The following is a 22,624-nucleotide window of genomic DNA, read 5'->3' as shown; positions in this document are numbered from 1 at the left end:
CGACCTCTGCCCCCACGCAACGCCATGACGTCAGGACGCCCAGGCGCGGGCAGAACGCCAACATAATAATAATAATAATAATAATAATAATAATAATAATAATAATAATAATAATAATAATAATAATAATAATAATATATATATATGATAAAGGTAAGAAAAATGTGACAATTCATTTAAACACAGACAAATCTGAATAAATAAAACATTTCTTGTGAATCACATGAATATCTCTGTAACGTTGATTTTTGTCATTTATGCATTAAGTTATTTCACAATGATCAATACATGTATTTTATTTCGTCTGATTTATTTAACTCATGATTTAGTTGATTTATCGATCTTTGAATGTATTTTACTGATGTGACTCATATATTATATCATGTTTCATATTCATATTTTTCATTTTCATTTTTTAGTTGTTTTTTTACGAATCATTCACCAACCCCCCCCAAATTACTTACATAATTTAGACTTTTACTTTGTATGTTTCTTTGTTGGCGTTGGTATATTTCACACATTTTCAAGGTCATTAAAACAAAAAAATATAACATTCAAAAATGTAAAATAAGTAAATGAATCAAAAGAATGAAATCAGGGCTTTTCTCGTATTCATTCTGTGTAGCGGGTAAATAATAACACGCTTCTGTGATTTTTCTCCCTCCGGGTTTCAGGTTTCAGGTTTGGGGTTGTGACGTCACTCAGGTGTTTGGCTGAAGGGCGTGGCTCCAGCTTTTTGAATTGAAGCTGAAAAGCCGTCGAGCAGGAAGTTCCTGTGCAGCCTCGGAGTTCAGTCCAGGTTCCGTTCGGCCCTGCCGCACCTCAGCTGGCCCCCAATGAGTAAGATCTCCAGGTTTTTCAAGGGGGGCTCCTCGGGCTCCGGGGGCCCCTCCCGGTCCCGGTCCAAGCACACCGGCCCCGGGCCCTCTCCCCAGGAGGCCATCCACCGGCTGCGGAGCACCGAGGAGATGCTGAGCAAGAAGCAGGAGTATCTGGAGCAGAAGATCCAGCAGGAGGTCCAGGTGGCCAAGAGGCACGGAACCAAGAACAAGAGGGGTGAGTGAGTGAGTGAGTGGGTGTGGGTGGGTGTGGGTGAGTGAGTGAGTGGGTGAGTGAGTGGGGGTGGGGGTGGGGGTGCGCGCGCGTGTGTATGTGCACGTGTGAGAGTGATTCAAGATTCAAGATTCAAGATTTTTATTTGTCACATACATATACATACTTCCATACATATATGCAGTGAAATGTAATGCAACGCACCCGGTGATAGCACACAAGAAGTCCTAGGAAAAAATACAAAAATAAAATAAAATAAAAAGTAGAAAATTCCTTTCTAATAGACCGACTAACTGACTCCTAAAACGTAATACAGTAAGTGGAATACTTATAGAATAAGATAAAAAATATATAGAATAAAATACAATAAAAATAAATTGAAATAAAATGGAATAGATAGAAGGAATATGCCTATGTATATACAGATATGTGCATTTAAAGTGGCATGTGAATTAAAGTGGCATGTGAATGTGAATAGTGTGAGGTAGTGTTTGGGATAATACAGCACAGTATACAACAGTACGGCGCAGCAATACGGCATCACCAACAACCCTGAACAGTGATACAGTATGCGGTACAGTATGCTACATACAGTACAGTAGGTAGTGGAGCCTAGTGCATGGCTCAGTTAGGACCCCTGGTGAGGTCAGCGTTGACAGTTCTGATGGCTTGAGGGAAGAAACTCCGTCTCAGTCTCTCTGTTCTCGCTGCGTGACTGCGGAGGCGCTTGCCTGACGCAGCAGCTGAAACAGTCCGTTGTTGGGGTGATGAGGATCCTTCATGATCCTACGGGCTCTGCTACTACACCTCCTGGTGAATAACTCCTGCAAGGGGGGGAGGGTAGTTCCAGTGGTACGTTCAGCTGAACGCACCACCCTCTGCAGGGCCCGCCTGTCCTGGGCAGTACAGTTCCCAAACCAGGCAGTGATGTTGCCTGTCAGGATGCTCTCCACTGCTCCAGAGTAGAAGGACTTGAGGATCCTCACGAGACCCGGAATTTCCTCAGCTGCCTGAGGTGGTAGAGACGCTGCCTCGCCTTTCTCACCAGAGTGTCTGTGTGAACAGTCCATGTTAAGTCCTCTGTGATGTGGACTGACATATTTGTATGTAAGTGTGCGCTTACATACAAATATGTATATGTTTGTATTTTTCTGCATTTTTAATTTTATTTTTTTACTTCATTTTATTTTATTCTCATTCATATTATTGTTGTTTTTTTTCCACAGTTTTCTTTTTTATAATTATTATTATGGTCTGTAACCTCCTCGTATACGTAAAGGAACCTGGGGGGGTGAACCGACTCTGAGGAACAAATACAATAAAATAAAACAACAAAAACAGAAACACTAGGACTTATAAATAACAAATGACATGAGAAGAAACCACAGAATAAGTAGAAGAACTTCCTCAGCCACATTCAATCAGTTGTTTCTCAGCGAAGCCCGAAATACTCTTCTCTATAGAACAACAGGTGTGTGTGTGTGTGTGTGTGTGTGTGTGAACGCCCAGATCTGGGTGTTGCTCCGTGTGTTGCTCTGGAGGAATGGTGTCAAACTCACAATGAGACATCTGTCAGACAACCTTCACATACCCTAACCCTAAACACCCGTCTGTTGAGGGTTCAACTACTTTTTTCATTGGTATTGTGTCATATGATTGGATAATATTTAGTAGTATTTAGTATAGTATTTAGTGGAAGCTTTTGATTTATATAAATATAAATCCTGATTTGGTTGTGATTTCAATAAACATGGCTCAATAACAATGGTTTCTCAGTTGCCCTCGGCAACCAGGTTTGGACCACTGTCAGCCATGTTGTGCGGTCTGGTGGTCTCACTGTCAACCAGCACGATATACCTCTGCCTCTGATCTAAATCTGTCGATTTATATATTGATCTCACTCAAATGTTAAATTATTGAAATTCGGCAACCATTTTCAACCACGGCAACCGACAGCTGATGCATGGTTGCCCATTTGGCAACTAACTCTAAAAGTTAATGTCACGTCCAGAGTAGAGCAAATAGTAGAGCAAAATTTGAAAAATGTACTTGAGTACTGTTCTTGAGTACTTTCCACCACTGGTATTAGGAAACACGGTGTAGAGGTTAAAAGCAGCAACACTTTGGTTTGTGAAACTCAGAATGTCCAGGATCTAGCAGCGACCTCCCTCTGTATCTGCTCCTAGTATTTCCGTCCTTCCTGTACTTTCCGCCGTACCCCTCATAGTGTCTGTTCTCCATCATGACCCTGACCCCCGGACCCCCAGCCGCCCTGCAGGCCCTTAAGAGGAAGAAGCGCTACGAGCAGCAGCTGACCCAGATCGACGGGACGCTGTCCACCATCGAGTTCCAGCGGGAGGCGCTGGAGAACGCCAACACCAACACCGAGGTCCTGAAGAACATGGGCTTCGCCGCCAAGGCCATCAAGGGGATCCACCAGAAGATGCAAGTGTCCCGTAGAGAATCCTACCAACCCAACCCCCTGTGTCATATGCAAAACGATGTCGTTTTTATTTGTTTGTTTGTTGTTTATTTATTATTGAACCGGGTCGAGCGTCACATTCATTTGTGGCTTTTATTGCCTCTTCCCAGGATAACGGGGCAGAAAGGTGCACGACTAATGAGAAAATAATCATGAAAATTAATCAAATTGTATTATTTTTAACATGAACCATTATCCTATTATATTTAGAAACTTTAACTGAACATATTTCATAATATGTAATTGGCCGCGTGAAATTGGTGCTTAAATTATATGTTATAGATTAAAGATTTTTTTTTTTAATAATTTTTTTTTTCTTTTTTTTTTTGTGGCCCGTTGCAATTCATCCGTGTCTCCACTAGGGGGCGCTCCCCAGAGTTTGAATAACACTGGTTTAGAGGAATTTTAAAGATATGGATCCAAAACTGACGTTTGATCCAGTGTGATGTCACACCAGGCGTCTGAGACGTTGCAGAGGAGCGTGCAGACTTTCTCAATGACCGGGTCCCGTCCTTGTGGATGTATTGGTGGTTCAGAGTGATGGCAGGACAAGGTGGAGGTTGATGGAGTAAAGGGCGTGGTTTCCCCGTCACAGGGACCTGGACAACATCGACTCCCTGATGCAGGAGATCACGGAGCAGCAGGACGTTGCCAAGGAGATTTCCGACGCCATCTCTCAGCCCTTCGGCGACGTCTTCGATGAGGTACAAACCTTTTTAAATCAACCCGACGAGCAATTCAATAGATATAATTGTGATTTATTATAATAATTGCTTTGTAGGTTATTGTGATGTTACGAAGTTTTTATTTTTTTGCATTTACTTTTTACATTTTTCTCGTGTGTGTGTGTGGGTGTGTGGGTGTGTGGGTGTGTGGGTGTGTGTGTGTGTGTGTGTGATATATATTATTTTTTTTGGGGCTATTTGAATATATTTCACAATTTCTCATTAGATTTTTCCCTCACTTTTAATTCGGTTTTATTTATTAAATTATTATTATTATTATTATTATTATTATTATTATTATAGTGGGACAGTGTGTATATATATATATATATATATATATATATATATATATATATATATATATATATATATATATATATATATATATATATATATATATATTCATTCATTCAAGAGGTGTATTCGTACATATATGCAGTGAAATGTAATGCAATGCACCCGGTGATAACACACAATATGTCCTAGGAAATTTCTTTCCACTAGATCAACTGATTCCTCAAATGTAATAGAGTAAGTGGAATACTTATAGAATAGAATAAAAATATATAGAATAAAATGGAATAGATAAAGGGAATAGGCTTATGTATATGGGATAGGCAATTATGTATATACAGATAAGGTGTGTGTGTGTTTTGTGTGTGTATATATATATATATATATATATATATATATATATATATATATATATATATATATATATATATATACATAATTTTTATTATTATTATTATTATTATTATTTTTTTTTTATTATTATTATTATTTTTTAATGCTTATCAACTGAAGTGAAACGCACCAAACGTCACCAGAACAAGTTCCTAGCTTATGTCAATGTTCCCGGAGGAATAAACAGAATCTGATGGAGGGTAGACCTGAACGGGGCAGACGAGCTCCCCCAAGTGGCCGGGCCCCGGGAATGCATCCCTGTTTCTGTCCCCCTCGCTGCTTGATCTACAGCGGAGGGGGGCGTCAATGTGATGTTGCGCTGGTGGTTTGCTCCGTCAGGACGAGCTGCTGGCGGAGCTGGCGGAGCTGGAGGAGGAGCAGCAGCAGGAGGACATGAAGAGGATGGGGGGTCTGCCCAGCGTGCCGGCCTCCAGGCTGCCCGCCGCCCGGCCCTCCGCCCGGCCCTCCGCCCACAGTCAGTACCGCTGGAGGCTGCAGGGGACAGACAGGGGCTTGAACCCTCATGTAGGGCGGGGGTCTCAGACTGAAATGACCTGGGGGCCACCAACCAGGCTGTTCCCCTAGGGGGGCTGTGTTGAACTGAAGGGAAAACCGACCTGCCTCTTTTTATTTATCCTGCCTGAGTGAACTTCCTCCTAATCCTGTAGAAATATCTCTCTTATGATGCATTTAATTCAGTTTTATATTTTAAAAGCATGAAGTACATTTGTGTGGATTCATTACTTTTTTTTTTCCGCCGGCCAGATTTATCAATATCTTATCACCACGCAGCGGGCCCCGTTCAATCCTGGCGCTGGCCGGATGTGGCCCCCGGGCCTGTGGTTTGAGACCCCTGATTTAGAGGCTCTGAGGGCGGAAGGAAACGTGAACGATTTGAAGCTGCTGAAAACCTCTTGACTCAAACAACTTGACTCAAACCTCTTTACTCACGTTTCTTTGGTTCCTGACTTTAGTATTTAATGAACTCTGAAACAAACGACTGCTTCCAATTCCAGCTGACATGTCGTTTTTTTATTGACCCAGTGATTGTTTACTAGAAACAATCACTGGGTCAATTTCAAAGTGTGTGGTTAAGTTAAGTAGTTAAACTAGTTAGTACATAGTTATAATTGATATTTATAATTTATACCCTATACACCCATGACGGTTTATTCTGTGCATAGTATCACACTTTGTACATTCTGTGTCGTTTTTATATCTATTTCTGTTTTGTATTTTTGGGCTATTTGTAATATTTCACCATATTTATTCAGTGTTTTGTTTTGACTTCACTTTTTATTTGATTATTTTTATTCTATTTTTTTATTTGTATTTTTTTCAAAGTCTGAATCTTTTTTTTCCTCGTGCTTCAGTCAAAAGGCGCCATGACAAACCCCTCCTCCGTTCCAAGGCAGCGGGCGTGGCCTCCTGCCCTTGAGCAAACGCTGCAGCAGCTGGAATCAAACTCTGAGATGCCTTTGAAACACCAGGGGGAAAAAAAAGAAAATCACCTCTGACACTCTGTTTGTGTTTCTACAGAGTCCACCAAGAAGGTTGAAGACGAGGACGACATGGAGATGCTCACTGCCTGGGCCACCTGAACACACACACACACACACACACACACACACACACACACACACGTACACTACACATATACACACACATTTACAGTACATACATATACACAAACAAATATACACACTCACTCTTGAATCTCTTGAATATATGTATTTATACACACATACACACTCTTATACACGTGCACTTATGCACACACACACACACTTATATACGCGCGCACACACACACACACACACACACACACACACACACACACACACACACAGACATTCATGTTTTGGGATCTTTTATATGAAGTCGTTTTAACGGGACAGTGAAGTTTTCTATTCCCTGTTTATTCCTCATCTTTCCGGTTGTGAAGTGAAGGAACGTGTCGCATTGTTTTGTACATATTTTAACATGACGTCATCAAATAATAAACGGTTTAATGAGGAGCAACAGGTGTCAAGTGTGTTATTTATCACATGAACAACAGATCCACATGAAGGACTCATTTCATGTGTTAAATTAAGCATATAAACAATAAAACACATAAAACAAGAGTCTCTTCAAGGATATATTCATAGTATTTATCAAAACAATTTATTTGTAAGATTTGAGTTAAATTCACCCAGTTCCGGGTGTGGGCGGGGCGTATTACGTCACTCTTCCCTTGTCCTCCTTAGCCCCGCCCCCTGAAGAGCGAAGCAGGAAGTAAAGTTTCCAAGGAAACTCCATTAAAACTACAAGATAAAAGATAAACAATGAGCGTGGAAACCAGGACAAAGCAGCCGCCGAAGGGTGAGTGTTCAATTTAATACATATCATTGAACTTTTTAATGATCTTTATCTCCCGTTTTATGACCTCGTTGTGACACGACAAGTTCCTGTTTACTGGGTCACTGTGTCAGACCGATTAATATGGATCAATATGGATTAATATGGATCAATATGGATTATGGATTAATATTAATTAATATTAATTGATATGAATTGATATGAATTAATACGAATTCATATGAATTCATATGGATCAATTTGGATTAATGTGGATCACTATTAATCTTAATAATCCACCTAACGTTATAACTGTGCCAACTACCAGAAGAAGCTGCAGAGCTGCTCAGTGTTTACTGTCAACTAAAAGATCAATAACAGCCCTGATTGAGTGATATTCGAATGTTTACATCTGATCACGATCATTTAAAATGAACAGGGTTTGAAGAAGTACTTTCTCCCTAAAAGTACTAAAGTATTAAAAGTGAGAGTACTTGTGGTCTCTAGTGTGATACTTCATGAAGTACTGAGTCTTTTGATTAACCTTAATATAATACATATTAAAATATTAAAATAATACAGGTGTAGTCAGTCAGTTGAAACGGTTCTCAATATAAACACAGATTGTTGTTGTTTTCACAACTAGAGGAACTAATAAAGTAAAGTAAAAAGTACACATATTTGATATGTTGCAGTAAAAAGCATATGAATTAGTTTTGGAAAATCAACTGTAACTGAATGTTTATGTTCCTGTGTTGAGTCGACAGTATTTTGCTTTTTCTTCTTGCTTATTGTTGATTTCTAGGATGACTTTATTGTTGTGGTTGATTAAGGGGTTTAGACTCGTTGACTTTCAGTAGGTTATTGAAATAGACACTTGTATTTCTTATTGTTTATCTCAGCTTCATAGTTTGATCGATTGTTGTTGTTTACTGTACATTCCCTGTCTTCTATCCTTAGCTGTACTGTAAAATGGATGTTTTTTTAAGTGACCCTCAGTTGTTTGTATATTATCACTTTATTTTTTATATTTGTATTATTATATTATCTATCTATCTATCTATCTATCTATCTATCTATCTATCTGTCTGTCTATGCATCTATCTATTCTTGTGAAATACAGAAGGTGTATATATATATATATATCATTATTATTATTTTTTTTTTACAACTTACACAACATTTTAAATCCCAATAATCTGTGACATTGAATCCCCAGTAGTTTTGTGGTGGTTACGGTGCTGCTCCGTACTCTCACTCTGTGTATTTATTCTGTGTATTTGCACATGGAGGATGTCAATGATGTCACAAGATTATATGAATGAAAACGGTTTCATCCGTAGTACCTGGCTGTGTACACGCAGTACTATTGCACCAAACTGTTTTATTCCTCACTCTGCGTAACCTCAGTTAGTTTGTTCTACCTGTGACAGCTGGGGCTGGGCCATGTTGATTAAATTAAACTTCATAATATTTTAAGACGAATACCTCGATATGGATCATTTGATGCTACTTTGGAGGATGAGTACCGGTGCTCTCATAAGATACGTAAACACTGGAATTAGTCTGGACCCAATCATCAGTAATATGGATATTATGAACATTCTATTAAGTTCAGAAAACTGAATTGACTCTACTGTAATAGATTATTTTCCTGTAATGCTCCTTTGGGACATTTAACTGCATCACCATGGTTACCAGAAACAGGATCCCAGACCAGACCTAGTCTCTTATCAGGATATTGATATAATATTGATATTATATCGATCGCGCAACTCAAGTTGTACTATCTACTATTGAATCGATTCTGGTACCAGGACATACAGACGGGTGACAAATAAAAGGCAAAAACCCGAATAAATCAGTGGAGGAACATATCGGATGCAGGTGCTGCCGAGGATTCATAAGACTGCTCAGCCGGTTTCAACAGGAACGTTTGTGTTTAGATTCCTGGGAAAGATCGGGAAACCGGGGCGGACATTGTGGTCGCCGCCCAGGGGCGTGGCCTGTGAGACTCCCCCACCATCATCAGAACACCAAATAAGGCAATATGCTTTGGAAGGGTCATCCTTACCATCCTTAACATTACCATTAAAAAAGATCCGTACTGTTTCCCAGCGAACCTGCCTGACGCGGAGGAGCAGCTGAAGGTGGCGGCAGCGGCGGCGCGGGTGGCCAACCGCCTGCCCGAGCTGCGGCTGGTGCTGCTGGGGTGGAGGTGGCCGGGGAAGAGCCTGACGGGGAACACCATCCTGGGCCGCGAGGACTTCCACCTGGAGCGCGCCGCAGAGTTCAGCGTCAAGCGGCAGACGGAGGTGGATGGCCGGCAGGTGACGGTGGTGGACACGCCCGGCTGGTTCTCTTCGCAGACCACGCCCGCCTCCTACCGGCAGGAGATGCTGCGGGGCCCAGCAATGTGCCCGCCGGGGCCCCACGCCTTCCTGCTCGTCATCCCCGTGGGCATGTTCACTGACGGGGACCGGGCCCGTGTGGAGGAACACGTGGGCCTGCTGGGGGAGCGCGTCTGGCACCACATCCTGGTGGTGTTCACCTGGGCGGAGGTCCTGAGGACCATCTCCGTGGAGCGGTGGATCCGCAGGGAGGGCCACGCCCTGCAGGGGTTGCTGCAGCGCTGCAGGAACAGGTACTTCGTCATCGACAACTGTGTGTTCGGGCAGCACCCGCAGCTCGGCCGGCTGATGGAGCGGGTGGAGCGGCTGGTGGCGGAGGAGGGAGGGTGCTACTGCCCCGAGGAGAAGAAGGAGCCGGAGGAGAGGGGCGAGGCCAGGAGGCCTCTGGACAAAAATCAGAACCAGGCCCAGGAGGCGAGGGAGCTGGGGGCCCGCCCCAAGCAAAACTCGGCCCCGAGGCTCAGCATGTCCCTGGAGGTGGAGCCGGCCGGCAGTGAGTGTCCAGATAAGACTTAATAGATATTCTTTAATATAAATATAATATGATATAATATTTACATTATATTATATTAATATGATATCAATATCATATCATATTAATATCATATAATATTACTATTCTATAATATTATATGAAATCATTTTATATATTATCAGGGAACTCTAAACCACTGAAACACAGGAGGTAAGACATTTTCCGATAATATAATATTACAATATATTATAATATATAATAATATATTAATATTATATTAACATGATATTTTATTGATATTATATTAATATATTATCAATACAGAGATGTGAGACCAGTCCTGGTTCTGGTAACCATGGTGATGCGTTAGTGAAGTGATGCCGTTTTCTGAACTTCAGACTGTTTTCTCGATGTTCAAATCGATGCTCAAGATATTAATATTAATAACGAAATGTTCTTAGATATTTATTTTGTATTAAGGGTTTGGGTTAATCCTAACCCCTATAGAATAATAATATAAATAATAATACTGATAAAATAAATTATATATAAGAATAATATAAAATAATAATATAAATAATAATAATAAAATAAATAATAATATCAAATATAATTAGATCCATCATAATAAAATGATAAAATTACATTTGTACAATTTGACCGCTCGTTTTTCATACTATAGAATGAAAAGTTCACATTTTTTACTTTTTAAGTCGTTTCTTTAAGTTGAACCTTGTTTCACTGGATTTGATTAATAACAGATTCATTGATTCGTTGATGGGCTAATCCACAGATAAATTTATACTTTAATAATAATCATAACTTATCTCAACTCAACTGACCTCGTGTTTTATTTCAGATTAACGGGCGGCGGCTGATGGAGCGTCGACCCCGGGATCCTCCTCAAACTCCTCGACACGAATATGAATCTGAATATTATGAATCCGAAAATTATGAATCTGAATATTTATTTGTTTGTACAGTTGGTTCTGGACGTTGTGTTGTGCGGTCGCTTTGACGCCATTTTATCTTTCGGTTTGTTGTACCAGACACATTCACTATTGATATCATGCAAAGTTTTAAATTTAGAAATGAATTTTGGGACATTTCTGATTGGATGCTGGTTCCAAAAAAAAACGAACGAAAAAAAAACACGTTTTGTGACCAAACAAAGTCTTTGTTGAACTCTGTGGGGAATTTCAAGGACGGAGCAGTTTGGGGTTCACTGCCTTGCTCAACGGCACTTCGACTCGCCGCCGGTTTTCATGAAAAAGAAAAAATTAAAATTTGTTTCATATGTTGAAAAGACTCTCGAGTTGAAGCCATATTTCCACCAAGTGACCTCTGACCTCCCAGCCCGTCAGCGGGAGAAATGCATCGTGGGTATTCACGCTGAAACGTCGACGCTCGGCCTCACCATGAGAGTCCAGAGAGCAGCAGAGTTCAGCGGGTTCAGCTGTCACTGCATCGCCGGCTGTTATTTAGTCATTCATATTTCGCGATTCCAACACTATCAAACGCCGTCCTGGAGCAGAATGATGTCAAAGTTTGTTTTGAAGGTGATTGTGACATCACGACTCGCTGTGTGGGGATGCTGAAGTGGAAACACCCGAGAACAAGGTAAAAATAAAAGAATATTTCCGGGTTTCTATGTGTGTTGAGGATCCTGTTACTTCTTATTGGTTTGTGATGGAGACACTGCTGACCCGCTGACCTCCACCCCAGCCTACAACCTCCACCTGTCTCTCCTCTGTTTTCTGTCGTATGTGAATAAAATGTATATTTTGATTTAACTCTGGTCGTTCTGTTCTGAGTTGAAGACAAATGCGAATCCGGGAGAAAACACTTCCATGTGTGTCTGCACACAGCGCTCGTACTTCATGTTAAAACTGAGGATAAATATTTAATAACGACATGAGCATCAGTAGCTCTGTCCAAACGCTGTGTTCGACATACGATGTCATGTGACGTTTCTGAAACCACCAGTTTGAACGCCTGGGACTCGCTTTGAGGCGCTTGCTCCACTAGGGGGCAGTGTGGTGGCAGCTCTGGGCTCCATCTCTCTTCTCCTCCTCCTCCTCCTCCTCCTCCTCCTCCTCCTCCTCCTCCTCCTCCTCCTCCTCCTCCTCCTCCTCCTCCTCCTCCTCCCCCTCCTCCTCCTCACTGGGGCCGAGTGCCATTCTACCTGATCGCAGATGAATAATTATTATGGTCTGGCGGGTTCAGCTCGAGGCTCGTTCTGTACACGGCCACTTGTCACTACACTCAAAAATCTACATATGACCAATGAGAAAACTTGATAAACATGACACACCTTCATTTAGCCTTGGGATGGAAAGGGTTAAATCGTATTTCACCGTCCGATCTGAGGAAGAAGAAGAAGAAGAAGAACAAGAACAAGTCTGCGGAGACTTCGGGAATTCAGTCAAAGTCCTAATCTGCCCAGGGAGGAAGAGAGAGAGAGAGAGAGGGAGGGAGAGAGAGAGGGTGGGGGCAGTGAGAGATAGAGAGGGGGGGGGGGGGTGGGGGAGAGAGAGGCCTCCACTCGGACAGTTCACACACATCCATGTTTAAAGAACATTCTTTATTTAAAACGTAATCAAAGCAACAGTCGTTACAGAAAGGACGGTGACGTGACTGTGATTTGACTCGACGTCGGACGAGTGAAGAAGTGACGGAATCAGGAGGAAACCCCCTCCAGGCCTCTAGGCCTCCAGGCCTCCAAACCTCCAGGCCTCCAAACCTCCAGGTCTCCAGGCCTCCCTCTGGAGAGAACACCAGGGCGTGGCGCTCCGCCCGCCCGCAGTCGCGCCTTGAGTCAGATGAAAGCCAAGTCAAGGAGCGTTTCCGTGGAGGAGCCACGGGCGCTAGCGGAGAAATGATGAAGTCGGCTTTACACTGAATCCTGCAAACGACCACGAGTCGCTGGAAGTCTCGTTCATTCCTGTTTGAGACTCGGATTCGTCATGTGATCAGCCCCCGCCCCAGTAAGCCCCGCCCTAGTAAGCCCCGCCCCAGTAAGCCCCGCCCCGCCCCAGTAAGCCCCGCCCCGCCCCGCTGCAGTGCGGCGGGTTCAAATGCATTGAAATTTGACCTTTGCGGCAAATGTCCGGCGCTACGACCCGGAAGCTACTGGCAAACTGGCAACGCAGGGTTAGAACTGAGTTTCAGACTGAAAGTATGACGTCACCAACGTGTTGATAAATCAATTTTTATGAATGTGTCTCTTCCCAAACATCAAAGAGGAAACTTTCAGATTCCTCTCATTCATTTCAGTGATAAATGTCCAGCTGAGCAAACTACTGTTGTTCTGGAGAGCCCGTCGGCGGAACTCCCCCGTTTTCTCCCACATATTTTGGGATGTGAGAGTCCCGTCCGCCGTGGGATTCAGTGTAGAGGCCGATGGGATGGGAGGACTTCCGGGGGACGTGACTCTGAGCGCCAGGTGCACGGCGTGAATGAAACTGGCCCCGTCTTTGGTTTGGATGTGATGACTTGAACAGCTTTGACATTTTGAAACTCCCGGCTTCATCAAAATGTTGCCTCCGTCGTTTGAAACTGTCGCCGCGCAACGTGCGGAATGCCGCTCGACCGCTGGGGAACGTCGCTCGACCGCTGGGGAACGCCCCACTCTGGTGCGTTCCAACGGGGCAAACGTTAAACGCGGTTTCTGGAAAACAGGGAACTGCCGAGACCGAGGGAGACGGTCGCACAGGGTTTCGTGAATTTTGTTTTATTAACTCTTTTGGCTACATTCCTGCTAAGGTGAGAGACTAGAAACATGGAGGTGTGTGGCTTCCTGCTGACAACCTGCAGTAGCATGTTGGTTCCGTGATGTTAATGTAATAACACTGTTATTAAAAACACGTTGTAATAACAAAGACGCTCAGACGGGTGTGATGTGACCGTGATGTTTTTGTTTTTGCTCCGTTGGAATGAACGGAAGCAGCGCGAGAAGCAACAGCTGCGGCCGCCGTCTGAGCTTTTCTGGGCAGAACAGTTAGAAACCACGGAAAGTGATGTTTGAACAAGGTCTGAGTTGGAAAACAGAAGGTCAGCGATTCCCGGAGGTGAGACAGCGTCTTCACACGGAGCACGGCGTCGGTGTCATATTGCACTTTTAAACATTTATCTTTCGGGAGAGTTGTGGGAAACCGGGAACGTCTCTGAAATGAATCTACAATCATAGCTGTGAGACTTTGTGTGTCTAGAAATAATATCCAACAAGGAATCAGTTTGAAAGAAAACAATGTTCACATTCCAGTAAAAAACCAAGTAGAGAAACAAGGCCACGCCCTGAAAAGAATAGAAACAGGTTTTCTAACCGCACAGTGCTCCCTGTCGGTCCGAAGCATCACTATGTACATCACTCCAACATGGCCGCCGAGCTGCGGTGGAACCAACACACACACACTCCACACACACACACACACACACACACACACACACACACACACACACACACACCCCAAACAAAAACACTCACACACGCTCACACACACACACACCCGTGCACATACACACACACACACACACACACACACACACACACACACACACACACACACACACACACACACACACACTCTACACTCACACAAACACACACACACACACACACACTCACATGCTCACACATGCACACGCACAACCACATGCTCACACACACACACTTGAACTTGAACACACACACACACACACACACACACACACACACACACACACACACACACACACACACACACATACACTCTACACTCATGCACACACACACACACACACACACACACACACACACACACACACACACACGCACACTCACACGCACACTCACACACAATCACGGTCACACACACACACTCACCCACACACAAGCGCCTGTCTTGTAATTCTGCATTAGTACCGCATGTCAAATGAAAAACATAATACACGTGTTTGGAAAATAAAAGCTTGTGTTCTGAAAGCTGCGTCAGGCCGCGGTCACACCGGGGCGTGGCCATTTGTGTGCTAACGCTGGTTAGCATGCTAGCTCGCTTGCCAACAAGAAACTGCATTTCCACGGTTTCCTTCTGCCTCGCGACTTCCTGCGAACCACGCTGCGTTTATTGTCCGGGCTGACACGATGGAACCGCCCCCTCGGAGGTGACCACGCCCCACGCTGCTCTCCCATTGGTTGACGCCACCATGTTTGTGTGAGAGTTCAACTCATCAAACCACGTGACGTTGCTTCCATTCAAGAAGCGACTCCACTGATTGCATGGAAATGGATCGAATCCAGGGTGAAATATTGCCGAGCTGGTGTGACCGAGGCCTTGCTGGGGAAAATGAGACCCGCCCCGCCCAAAAACACCAAAACCAAAGAAAAAGCAGAAACGTAAGAAGAATCAACCTGATGGATTCATGAAGGCTATCGAACCCAAATCTCTGTTCGCATAATCTGTTTAAATTCTGGAAATATAAAGTTTGGAACTGATCCACATCCACCAGGCTGAACTCAGGAGAACCAGCCCGTTCCAGCCCTCCACGCCGCCAGGACAGCGGCCTCACGCGTTCCGGCCGCGCTGCAGCGCCCCCTGCTGTCCCCGGTGAGCCCGTCTCCACAGAACTGGGGTCAGTTTTCAGGGTTTTTGGACACATTCCATGGTCTGAGGGACACTGGAGGACCTTCCAGGGCCTGGTCCAGGTTCGGGTCCAGGTTCGGGTCCAGGTTCCGGTCCAGGGTCTCTTCGCGCGTCAAGGCCCAAACCACGTTGACTTATCCGTGGACGTAAGCATCGCCGGGGATTCTGGGTAAACTCGCATCTACCCCCAGTCGAAACATGTCTGTGGTCCTGTACGTCGGCTACGACCTGATGGGCTGAACGAGGTCTGTGGTTCGATCCAGAAGCAGAACAGCAGAGAAAACAGCGGGGGGCTCGAGAAGGCGGAGCGGGTCTGAAGGGTGGAGCTCCGTCAGAACACTTCAAAGGCTGAAAACTTCAAAAACTATTTTTTCCGGGACGACGCCCGGGGGTGGGGGGGGGTGGGGGGGGGCATAGTCAGTCCACTGAGCTCAGGTTGGAGGAGCGTGGGGGGGGGGGGGGTGCAGAGAGGGGAGGGGAGGGTGGAGCTGGGTGGATGGCGACGCCCCGCTCGGCCCTCTCAGCACTGCTCCGACTCCATGAAGCCCTCCTTCTCCTGGCCCACCGGCTCCACCTCGGCGTAGGCGGGATGGCCGGACCCGCGGCGGAACTTCATGGCGGGCCAGCGGCTGGGACGCCTCTGTGGGGAGAACCGCCCCCTTTTAATAAACAAAACAATAAACTGGAAGGAGCGAGGAAGACTTTTTAAACCAAAAACATCTTCATTCAAAATGCCAAGATGTGGAGAGAGGGAGAGAGAGAGTGAGGGAGGGGGAGAGAGAGAGGGAGAAAGAGAGAGTGAGAGAGGGAGAGAGAAAGAGAGGGGGGGGGGAGAAAGAGGGAGAACGAGAGAGAGAGAGAGAGAGAGAGAGGGAGGAGGCGTATGAGTCTATCAGTGTGGACCAATCAGCCGCACCTCGATGAAGAAGAGGCTGGCGGTGGAGGTCGGGTGGTGGTAGATGTAGAGGGTGACCAGCACCACGGCGGCCATGATGAGCATGATCAGCAAGACGCCCAGGATCACGCCCGTGTGAAGAGGGTGAGTCGCCCTCTCTGCTGCACTCTCTGCTGGCTGGGCTGCAGATAGACAGACAGACAGATAGATACATAGATAGCTACTGTAGACAGACAGACAGACAGGCAGACAGACAGATCTGCAGTTCTTCTGTGGGCCACTAGAAGACCCTCTTCAGTCTCGGGAGGAGTTTTCTGGCCGTCTGTCTCTCCCCCTCAGTGCCTACCCCCCCACCCGCCTGTCTCACCATCTGCCTGCCTGTCTCACCCCCTGGCCTCGTACAGTGCCTCAGCAGGAATCCAAACCAAACAAACACAAACTAGTTTCTACTTTTTCACCATTTGTGTTTTAAAAACAGGAACGGAGCCTCCTCTGTGTTGCATCACAGCAGCTGTGGCGGCTTTACGCCTCTTTCTTCAGCATCCTGGAAACAGGAACCACAGCATCTGGGGCTGTGATTGTAAACGTGTCTCCCGATCTTTTTATTCCATCGGGGTCCTAAACAACAGGATGAGGCCGCGTCCGTTCCAAAATCAACAACAGAGAAAAAGGCTCAACTCAGGCTGTTTCATCTCAGAGTTTGTTCAGCTCCCAAATTAGAACCATGTAGACGTCAACACATCGTCCATTTTGGAACAGGTCGGCAGGCGGGGGTTTAAAATCTGGAGTTCTAATGGTTCCACACCAGTTCCAGGTTGTGTTGACGTCATCATCACTGGTCAATTTCCTGTTTGTTCCAGTTCTTCAGACCATCTGGACCATCCTGGACGACCCTGGACCAGCAAGACCACCCTGGACCAGCAAGACCAGGCTGGACCACCCTGGACCATCCCGGACCACCCTGGACCACCGAGACCACGCTGGACCATCCTGGACCATCCTAGACCATCCTGAACCACCAAGACCACCCTGGAGCACCCTGGACCGCCCTGGACCACCCTGGACCACCCTGGACCACTCTGGACCACCCTGGACCACCCCGGACCACCCTGGACCACCCTGGACCACCACGACTCCACCCGACCTCAAATCGTTGCAAAATCGGCCTTGAAAAGACCCGTACTGTGGCTGTAGCTTAATGGCGGCTCCTTTGGAACCAGACCGGAAGTGGAGCGGCTGCGTGGCCCACGGTGAGATGACGACCAGGAGGATCCAGGCTCCATCTGCTCGAATCCACCGACTCATAGAGTAGATACGCTCCTCTTTCTTTTTTTTCCAACATTTTTGGGGAGTTTTCCACGTTGGGAATTGTATAACGTCCAGTCTTTTGTGAAGTATCATGTTTTTGACTAAACAAACTGGTACAGTATGTCAGTATGTCACTTTCTGAATTAAGAGCGTGCTTCATCGTTTGCTTTGCTTTTCTCTGATCTGAGGGGAGCAAAACTGGAGACATGACGATGTGCTCATGGAGACGCCATCACTGGGGCGTCCTGATGATTGTGCTTTAAAGTCTCTCGGGCAGGAAGTGGAAGACGTCAAAGTTTCACGTGGAAACCGGGTGGACTTGAACCAAGTCGGGGAGTTTGATGCCACAAGACGGTGTGTGGAAAAATGACTCTCTTTGTGATGGCGTTGTGGATTAATAAGTAAATGTATTTTCTAAAAAATAAATAAATAAATATACATATACACACACACATATATATATATATATATATATATATATATATATATATATATATATATATATATATATATATATCACTGTGATAAACACTACTTTGAATATACGGGATGTGAAACTGTCCCTGAATCAGTGCAACAGGCTCATTTACACCCAAATGAATATCCAACTCTAATTACATAAGCACTGAAATGAAAAACTGATCAAACAAAATGAACACTCTAATTAATAATCATAAATTAGGATAGTGTTATCCTGACCCGTTGCTCGCCGTTGTTCATGTTAAAGGACGTGGACGCTGTAACGCCAATGATCAGTGATTGGATTATTGATTGGACGTCAGCAGAACGGAGGTGCGTCAGGTGGCGTCGACGCACACGGACGACATTTCCATGAGCGTCAAATTGAAGAGTCCGAACCAGTCAGAGAGAGAGAGACAGAGGGAGAGAGGAAAAAAATAGCCAGAAACCCACCTCCACCTGCGTCTTTAAGATGGAGAGCGATCTTAGTGTCATCTGTGGAGAGGGAGAGAGAGAGGGAGGGAGTGGGACGAGAGAGAGACAGAGAGATATAATATATATATATATATATATATATATATATGTATATATATTATCATTGTTGTTATTGTCATCATTTGTGTTATAACCAGTTGTTGTTGTTTATTTACAAGTTTTAGTAATTCATCAATTTTATTTGAATTCAGTTTAAATTGTATTTAATTGAGAGAGACATTGAGAGACAAAGAGTGATCTTATTGTTGTTATTGTTGTTATTATTATTATCACCATTATTGTTCTTATTACAAATTTAATGTAATGATTTCATTGTTGTTTTACTGTCCTTCCTTCATGATGAGTTATGCATAAGATCATCATTTTAATACAATAATTAAAAGAGCCCACGTTTGCCAATAAAGCAAATTTAAATGGAATTTGAATTGAGAGAGAGAGAGAAAAAGAGACACAAACAGAGTTAATATTCAGTATTAACGTGATTTCTTTTCCAAATGGAGGATCTGTCCACACTGCCTGGCAGCTGAGGGTCAGAATGAAATTCTGCCTTTTATTCGACATTTTCCATCATTAGAGGAGAGTTTTCCTTTCAGGATGAAATTCGCTCCGCTTAGGATCTGATTAAACTTTAATGCTTCCAATATGAGCCATGGACATGCATAATTCAGCGTGTAAAAAGCAGTCTGAGGTTAAATTAAAATATGAAATATGGAAAGGGGGAGCGACCCACTTCTCTGATGATCCAGCACGGTGCGTTCCATTAGAACTGGGAAGTCGGAATTTCCGAGTTCCCATTCGGAAGGTTCAACTCCCCCTGAAGTGGGAAGAACCTCACCAACCCGACCCCAAAATCCAAGACGGCTGCTCCGAGCATCAACAATAAGTGAAAGCTGCAGAAACAGCTGTGATGGTAACGATGTTTTGTTTTGTTATTATGCCTAATTGGACGTGAACATGTGCATGTCTGTGGACTCCCGGTGGAGCGCTCCGCCCCCCGCTCCGCCCCCCGCTCCGCCCCCCGCTCCCACATTTGTTCCGGAGTTTGAGTTCTGGAGTTGTCTGTGTTATGAAAGGGCAAGCACAGCAAAGGTTTTCCTGGGGGCGTCCATCTTGGTTTTCCGACTTGTTGTGCTGGAACGTGGTCAACCGGGGCGCGACGTCGTTCCCAGCTCCGACCGCCGAGGTGAATGGAACCCAGCGTGAGAGACGTTTCGCCGGAGAGATCGTGTGACGGCAGGTTGCCGTGGACAACGCTGTCTTGAGAGTCCAGTAACAGCATGGAAATACCTTCTGTCCATCGAGTTATTGATCAGGAAACCACTCTTCAAATTCTCTTCTCACTGTCTTCGTAATTTTCGTCGTAGATGGCTTTTCACAAATTGACTGCTTAAATAAAATGCATCTGACGGTATTAAAATCTCAGCAGACCAACTGTGAACGGCTGCACAGCGACGATGAACCTCCTGTCATTTCACATTCATTCCAATAAAAGTTGAACGTTCGACTGTGCTCGTTTTTATCATGGGTTATTTGTTGGCAGATTGAACAGAGCGCTCACGGTGTGCACACAACACAACACAACTTCATTACTGCCATTGCATTCATCACCAGATGGGATAAGTTAAGACTTTATTCATCCCCGGGCGGGAAATTCAGGAATGAAAGCGAGAATCATTCCCCGAGTCCAACGAGCCGCCGCTAATATTCTGTTCAGGTACGTGAACAGACCTTGAATGAGATCTGTAAAACACTCCCCAGCCTCCTGTGAACACAAACCCAGCACTGTTAGAAGTGAGGTGCAGCGCTGCACCTTCAGGGCCGGTCACACTGCCACGCCTTCAGTTGGCGTGATGGCCACTTGTGTGTGTGTGCGTGTCATTTTGTACGCCTGGTGACAGATTTGAACCTCGCGGGTCCAAAAGTGGTAGAAACGAGGCCGTCACAGGGTACTTGTGAAGTCCGGGGTCAGCATTTACTCTCTTGGAAATAAAGTACAGAATTGTACCTTGAGGTGCAGGTGTGATAATGCCTCTCACACCTGTTCCATTTTAGTACCACTGAGGTATCAATTTGTCAACAGATGTAGAACATTACAGGGTACATGTGGTTTAGGGGTGGTGTGGTTTCAGCAGCCACACCTGTCTTGGGTCTAGGTAATTGTGCCCGGGAACAGGGTGGCTGTACACCTGTTGCTCGTCAGAGCAATCAACGAACAGGTAAATCACTCATCCCCACATGACACATGGAGAGCCTCTGTCATCACACGTGCCCATCTGCTCCCGGCTTGTACCGTCTGTCCACTCTACAACAAACCAGTGTGTTTGCAACATGTCTGCCTGCGTACCTGTGTCAGCCACTCGGGTGAAACGCCACCCGGGTGGGTGCGGCGGGCGATCACAATCACCACACCTTAGAGGGTAGTGCCAGCGTGACCAGCTCTAAAGGTACAACGCTGTACTTTTATTTTCTAAGAGAGTACACGCCAACCCCGGACGTGGCCCGTTCTTCTGACCCGATGGCCTAAGGACCTGCTGAGAGGACACCTGGATCCTCCTCTTCCAGCCTCCTCCACCGGGAGGCCGCTCATCCACCCTCATCCGGACTGTGCAGCACCTGCTCTAACGTCACAACTCCGCTGTCCAACAGAGGAACGGCCGCTCCGGACGATCTGCCCATTGGCAGGACGTTCAGACCATCCGTCAGGGACGCTGCTCGGCATCACTACGCTGCTGCTGATTAATGCTGAGTCAGTTTACAGTACACGCTCAGCGGCGAGGTGCTAAGTCAAACATCTGAGAAGCAGAGATTAAATATTTGTGAATTGTTTCTGGGTCGGAATCGACGGAGGGGACTCTGGGGAACGGCGGCCGTTTTGCCGCCTCGGCAGAATGAAACCGCCGAGTCCCTCCGGAGGGATGGGAATTAGAAAACACGGGGGCGATGCTGGAGGACGACTGGAGTTTAAAGTGCTGTTCCAGGAAGCCCCCGCCCCCCCTCTGCTGAGAGACGGGGCTGCGGCTCCAGCGTACTTACAGCTCAACTAAACATTGTGCAAAAAGACGCACTTGAAGCAAGAAATAAACAGAAAGGCAGTGTTTATGAATGTGTCACATGGTGTTGTGATAAAAAGGCTTTGGATGATATGTGGTATATATATATATATATATATATATATATATATATATATATATATATATATATACACACACACAGGCATATACAGGGTTAGGGAGGTGGCTGGCTTATTTGATCACTCTGGAACGAGTGATGTTGATAGTACCATAATTACACTAATGGTCGTGCATTAGGAATTGAACTGCGTCAGTCGGAACACGACCCTGATGATGTTATGAGGGGGTTCCATCGCTTCCGGAAGGACCAGGCAGACATTCACGGCGTACGGAAAAACGTCGGCCCCGTCCTTCATTATCTTTCTCATCTATCTATTTAATGAAGGTCTGACGACGGCGTCCGCCCCCAAGATTAGAGCGAAGCGGAGGTCAACTTTCTCTCGTTCGATCGCCCCCTCGCTGCGTCATAGTGAACATACTTTATATTGAAGAAAGACATTCGGCATGACCCCCCCCCCCCCCAAAGGAAAAGCCGGAGACAGCTGGAGAGAGAGAGACAGGAGGGCTGGGAACTTAACGCCCTCGCTCCCCGACCCCTCCTT

At 45.2% G+C, this 22,624-nt stretch overlaps 3 protein-coding genes across 3 annotated transcripts in view; 2 read left to right on the top strand and 1 right to left on the bottom strand.

Moving 5' to 3' along the window:
• The first annotated feature begins 813 nt into the window (after positions 1-813).
• chmp4c (charged multivesicular body protein 4C) lies at positions 814-6,932 on the top strand. The gene is made up of 5 exons (XM_080020369.1): positions 814-1,056; positions 3,321-3,498; positions 4,131-4,239; positions 5,287-5,422; positions 6,487-6,932. Exons 1-5 carry the CDS (start codon positions 837-839, stop codon positions 6,546-6,548), a joined length of 705 nt encoding a protein of 234 aa, XP_079876495.1. The 5' UTR covers positions 814-836; the 3' UTR covers positions 6,549-6,932.
• Positions 6,933-7,190: 258 nt separating this feature from the next.
• Positions 7,191-11,966, top strand: gimap4 (GTPase IMAP family member 4). The gene is made up of 3 exons (XM_080019883.1): positions 7,191-7,311; positions 9,406-10,191; positions 11,033-11,966. Exons 1-3 carry the CDS (start codon positions 7,275-7,277, stop codon positions 11,035-11,037), a joined length of 828 nt encoding a protein of 275 aa, XP_079876009.1. The 5' UTR covers positions 7,191-7,274; the 3' UTR covers positions 11,038-11,966.
• A 1,269-nt stretch (positions 11,967-13,235) lies between these two features.
• The window catches only part of plxdc2b (plexin domain containing 2b), a 90,511-nt gene continuing 81,122 nt past the window's right edge, over positions 13,236-22,624 (bottom strand). The window contains exons 12-14 of the mRNA XM_080020172.1: positions 18,910-18,951; positions 16,711-16,871; positions 13,236-16,434 (exon numbers count right to left, since the gene is read on the bottom strand). Of these exons, the coding sequence (XP_079876298.1) occupies positions 16,315-16,434; positions 16,711-16,871; positions 18,910-18,951 (323 nt within the window). The 3' untranslated portion in view covers positions 13,236-16,314. The remainder of the gene's footprint in view (positions 16,435-16,710; positions 16,872-18,909; positions 18,952-22,624) is intronic.

This window comes from Zeus faber, assembly GCF_960531495.2.
Source record: "Zeus faber genome assembly, chromosome: 19".
NCBI lineage: Eukaryota > Metazoa > Chordata > Actinopteri > Zeiformes > Zeidae > Zeus > Zeus faber.
This window is presented reverse-complemented; position numbering and strand designations above follow the sequence as displayed.

What these genes read in the sequence shown, in the direction of transcription:
- chmp4c (XM_080020369.1), top strand. Translation starts at nt 837, where the DNA reads ATGAGTAAGATCTCCAGGTTTTTCAAGGGGGGCTCCTCGGGCTCCGGG. An exon ending in TCGGCGACGTCTTCGATGAG is followed by an intron (nt 4,240 to 5,286) that starts GTACAAACCTTT and finishes TTGCTCCGTCAG; the next exon opens with GACGAGCTGCTGGCGGAGCT. An exon ending in CGCCCGGCCCTCCGCCCACA is followed by an intron (nt 5,423 to 6,486) that starts GTCAGTACCGCT and finishes GTGTTTCTACAG; the next exon opens with AGTCCACCAAGAAGGTTGAA.
- gimap4 (XM_080019883.1), top strand. Translation starts at nt 7,275, where the DNA reads ATGAGCGTGGAAACCAGGACAAAGCAGCCGCCGAAGG. An exon ending in GACAAAGCAGCCGCCGAAGG is followed by an intron (nt 7,312 to 9,405) that starts GTGAGTGTTCAA and finishes ACTGTTTCCCAG; the next exon opens with CGAACCTGCCTGACGCGGAG.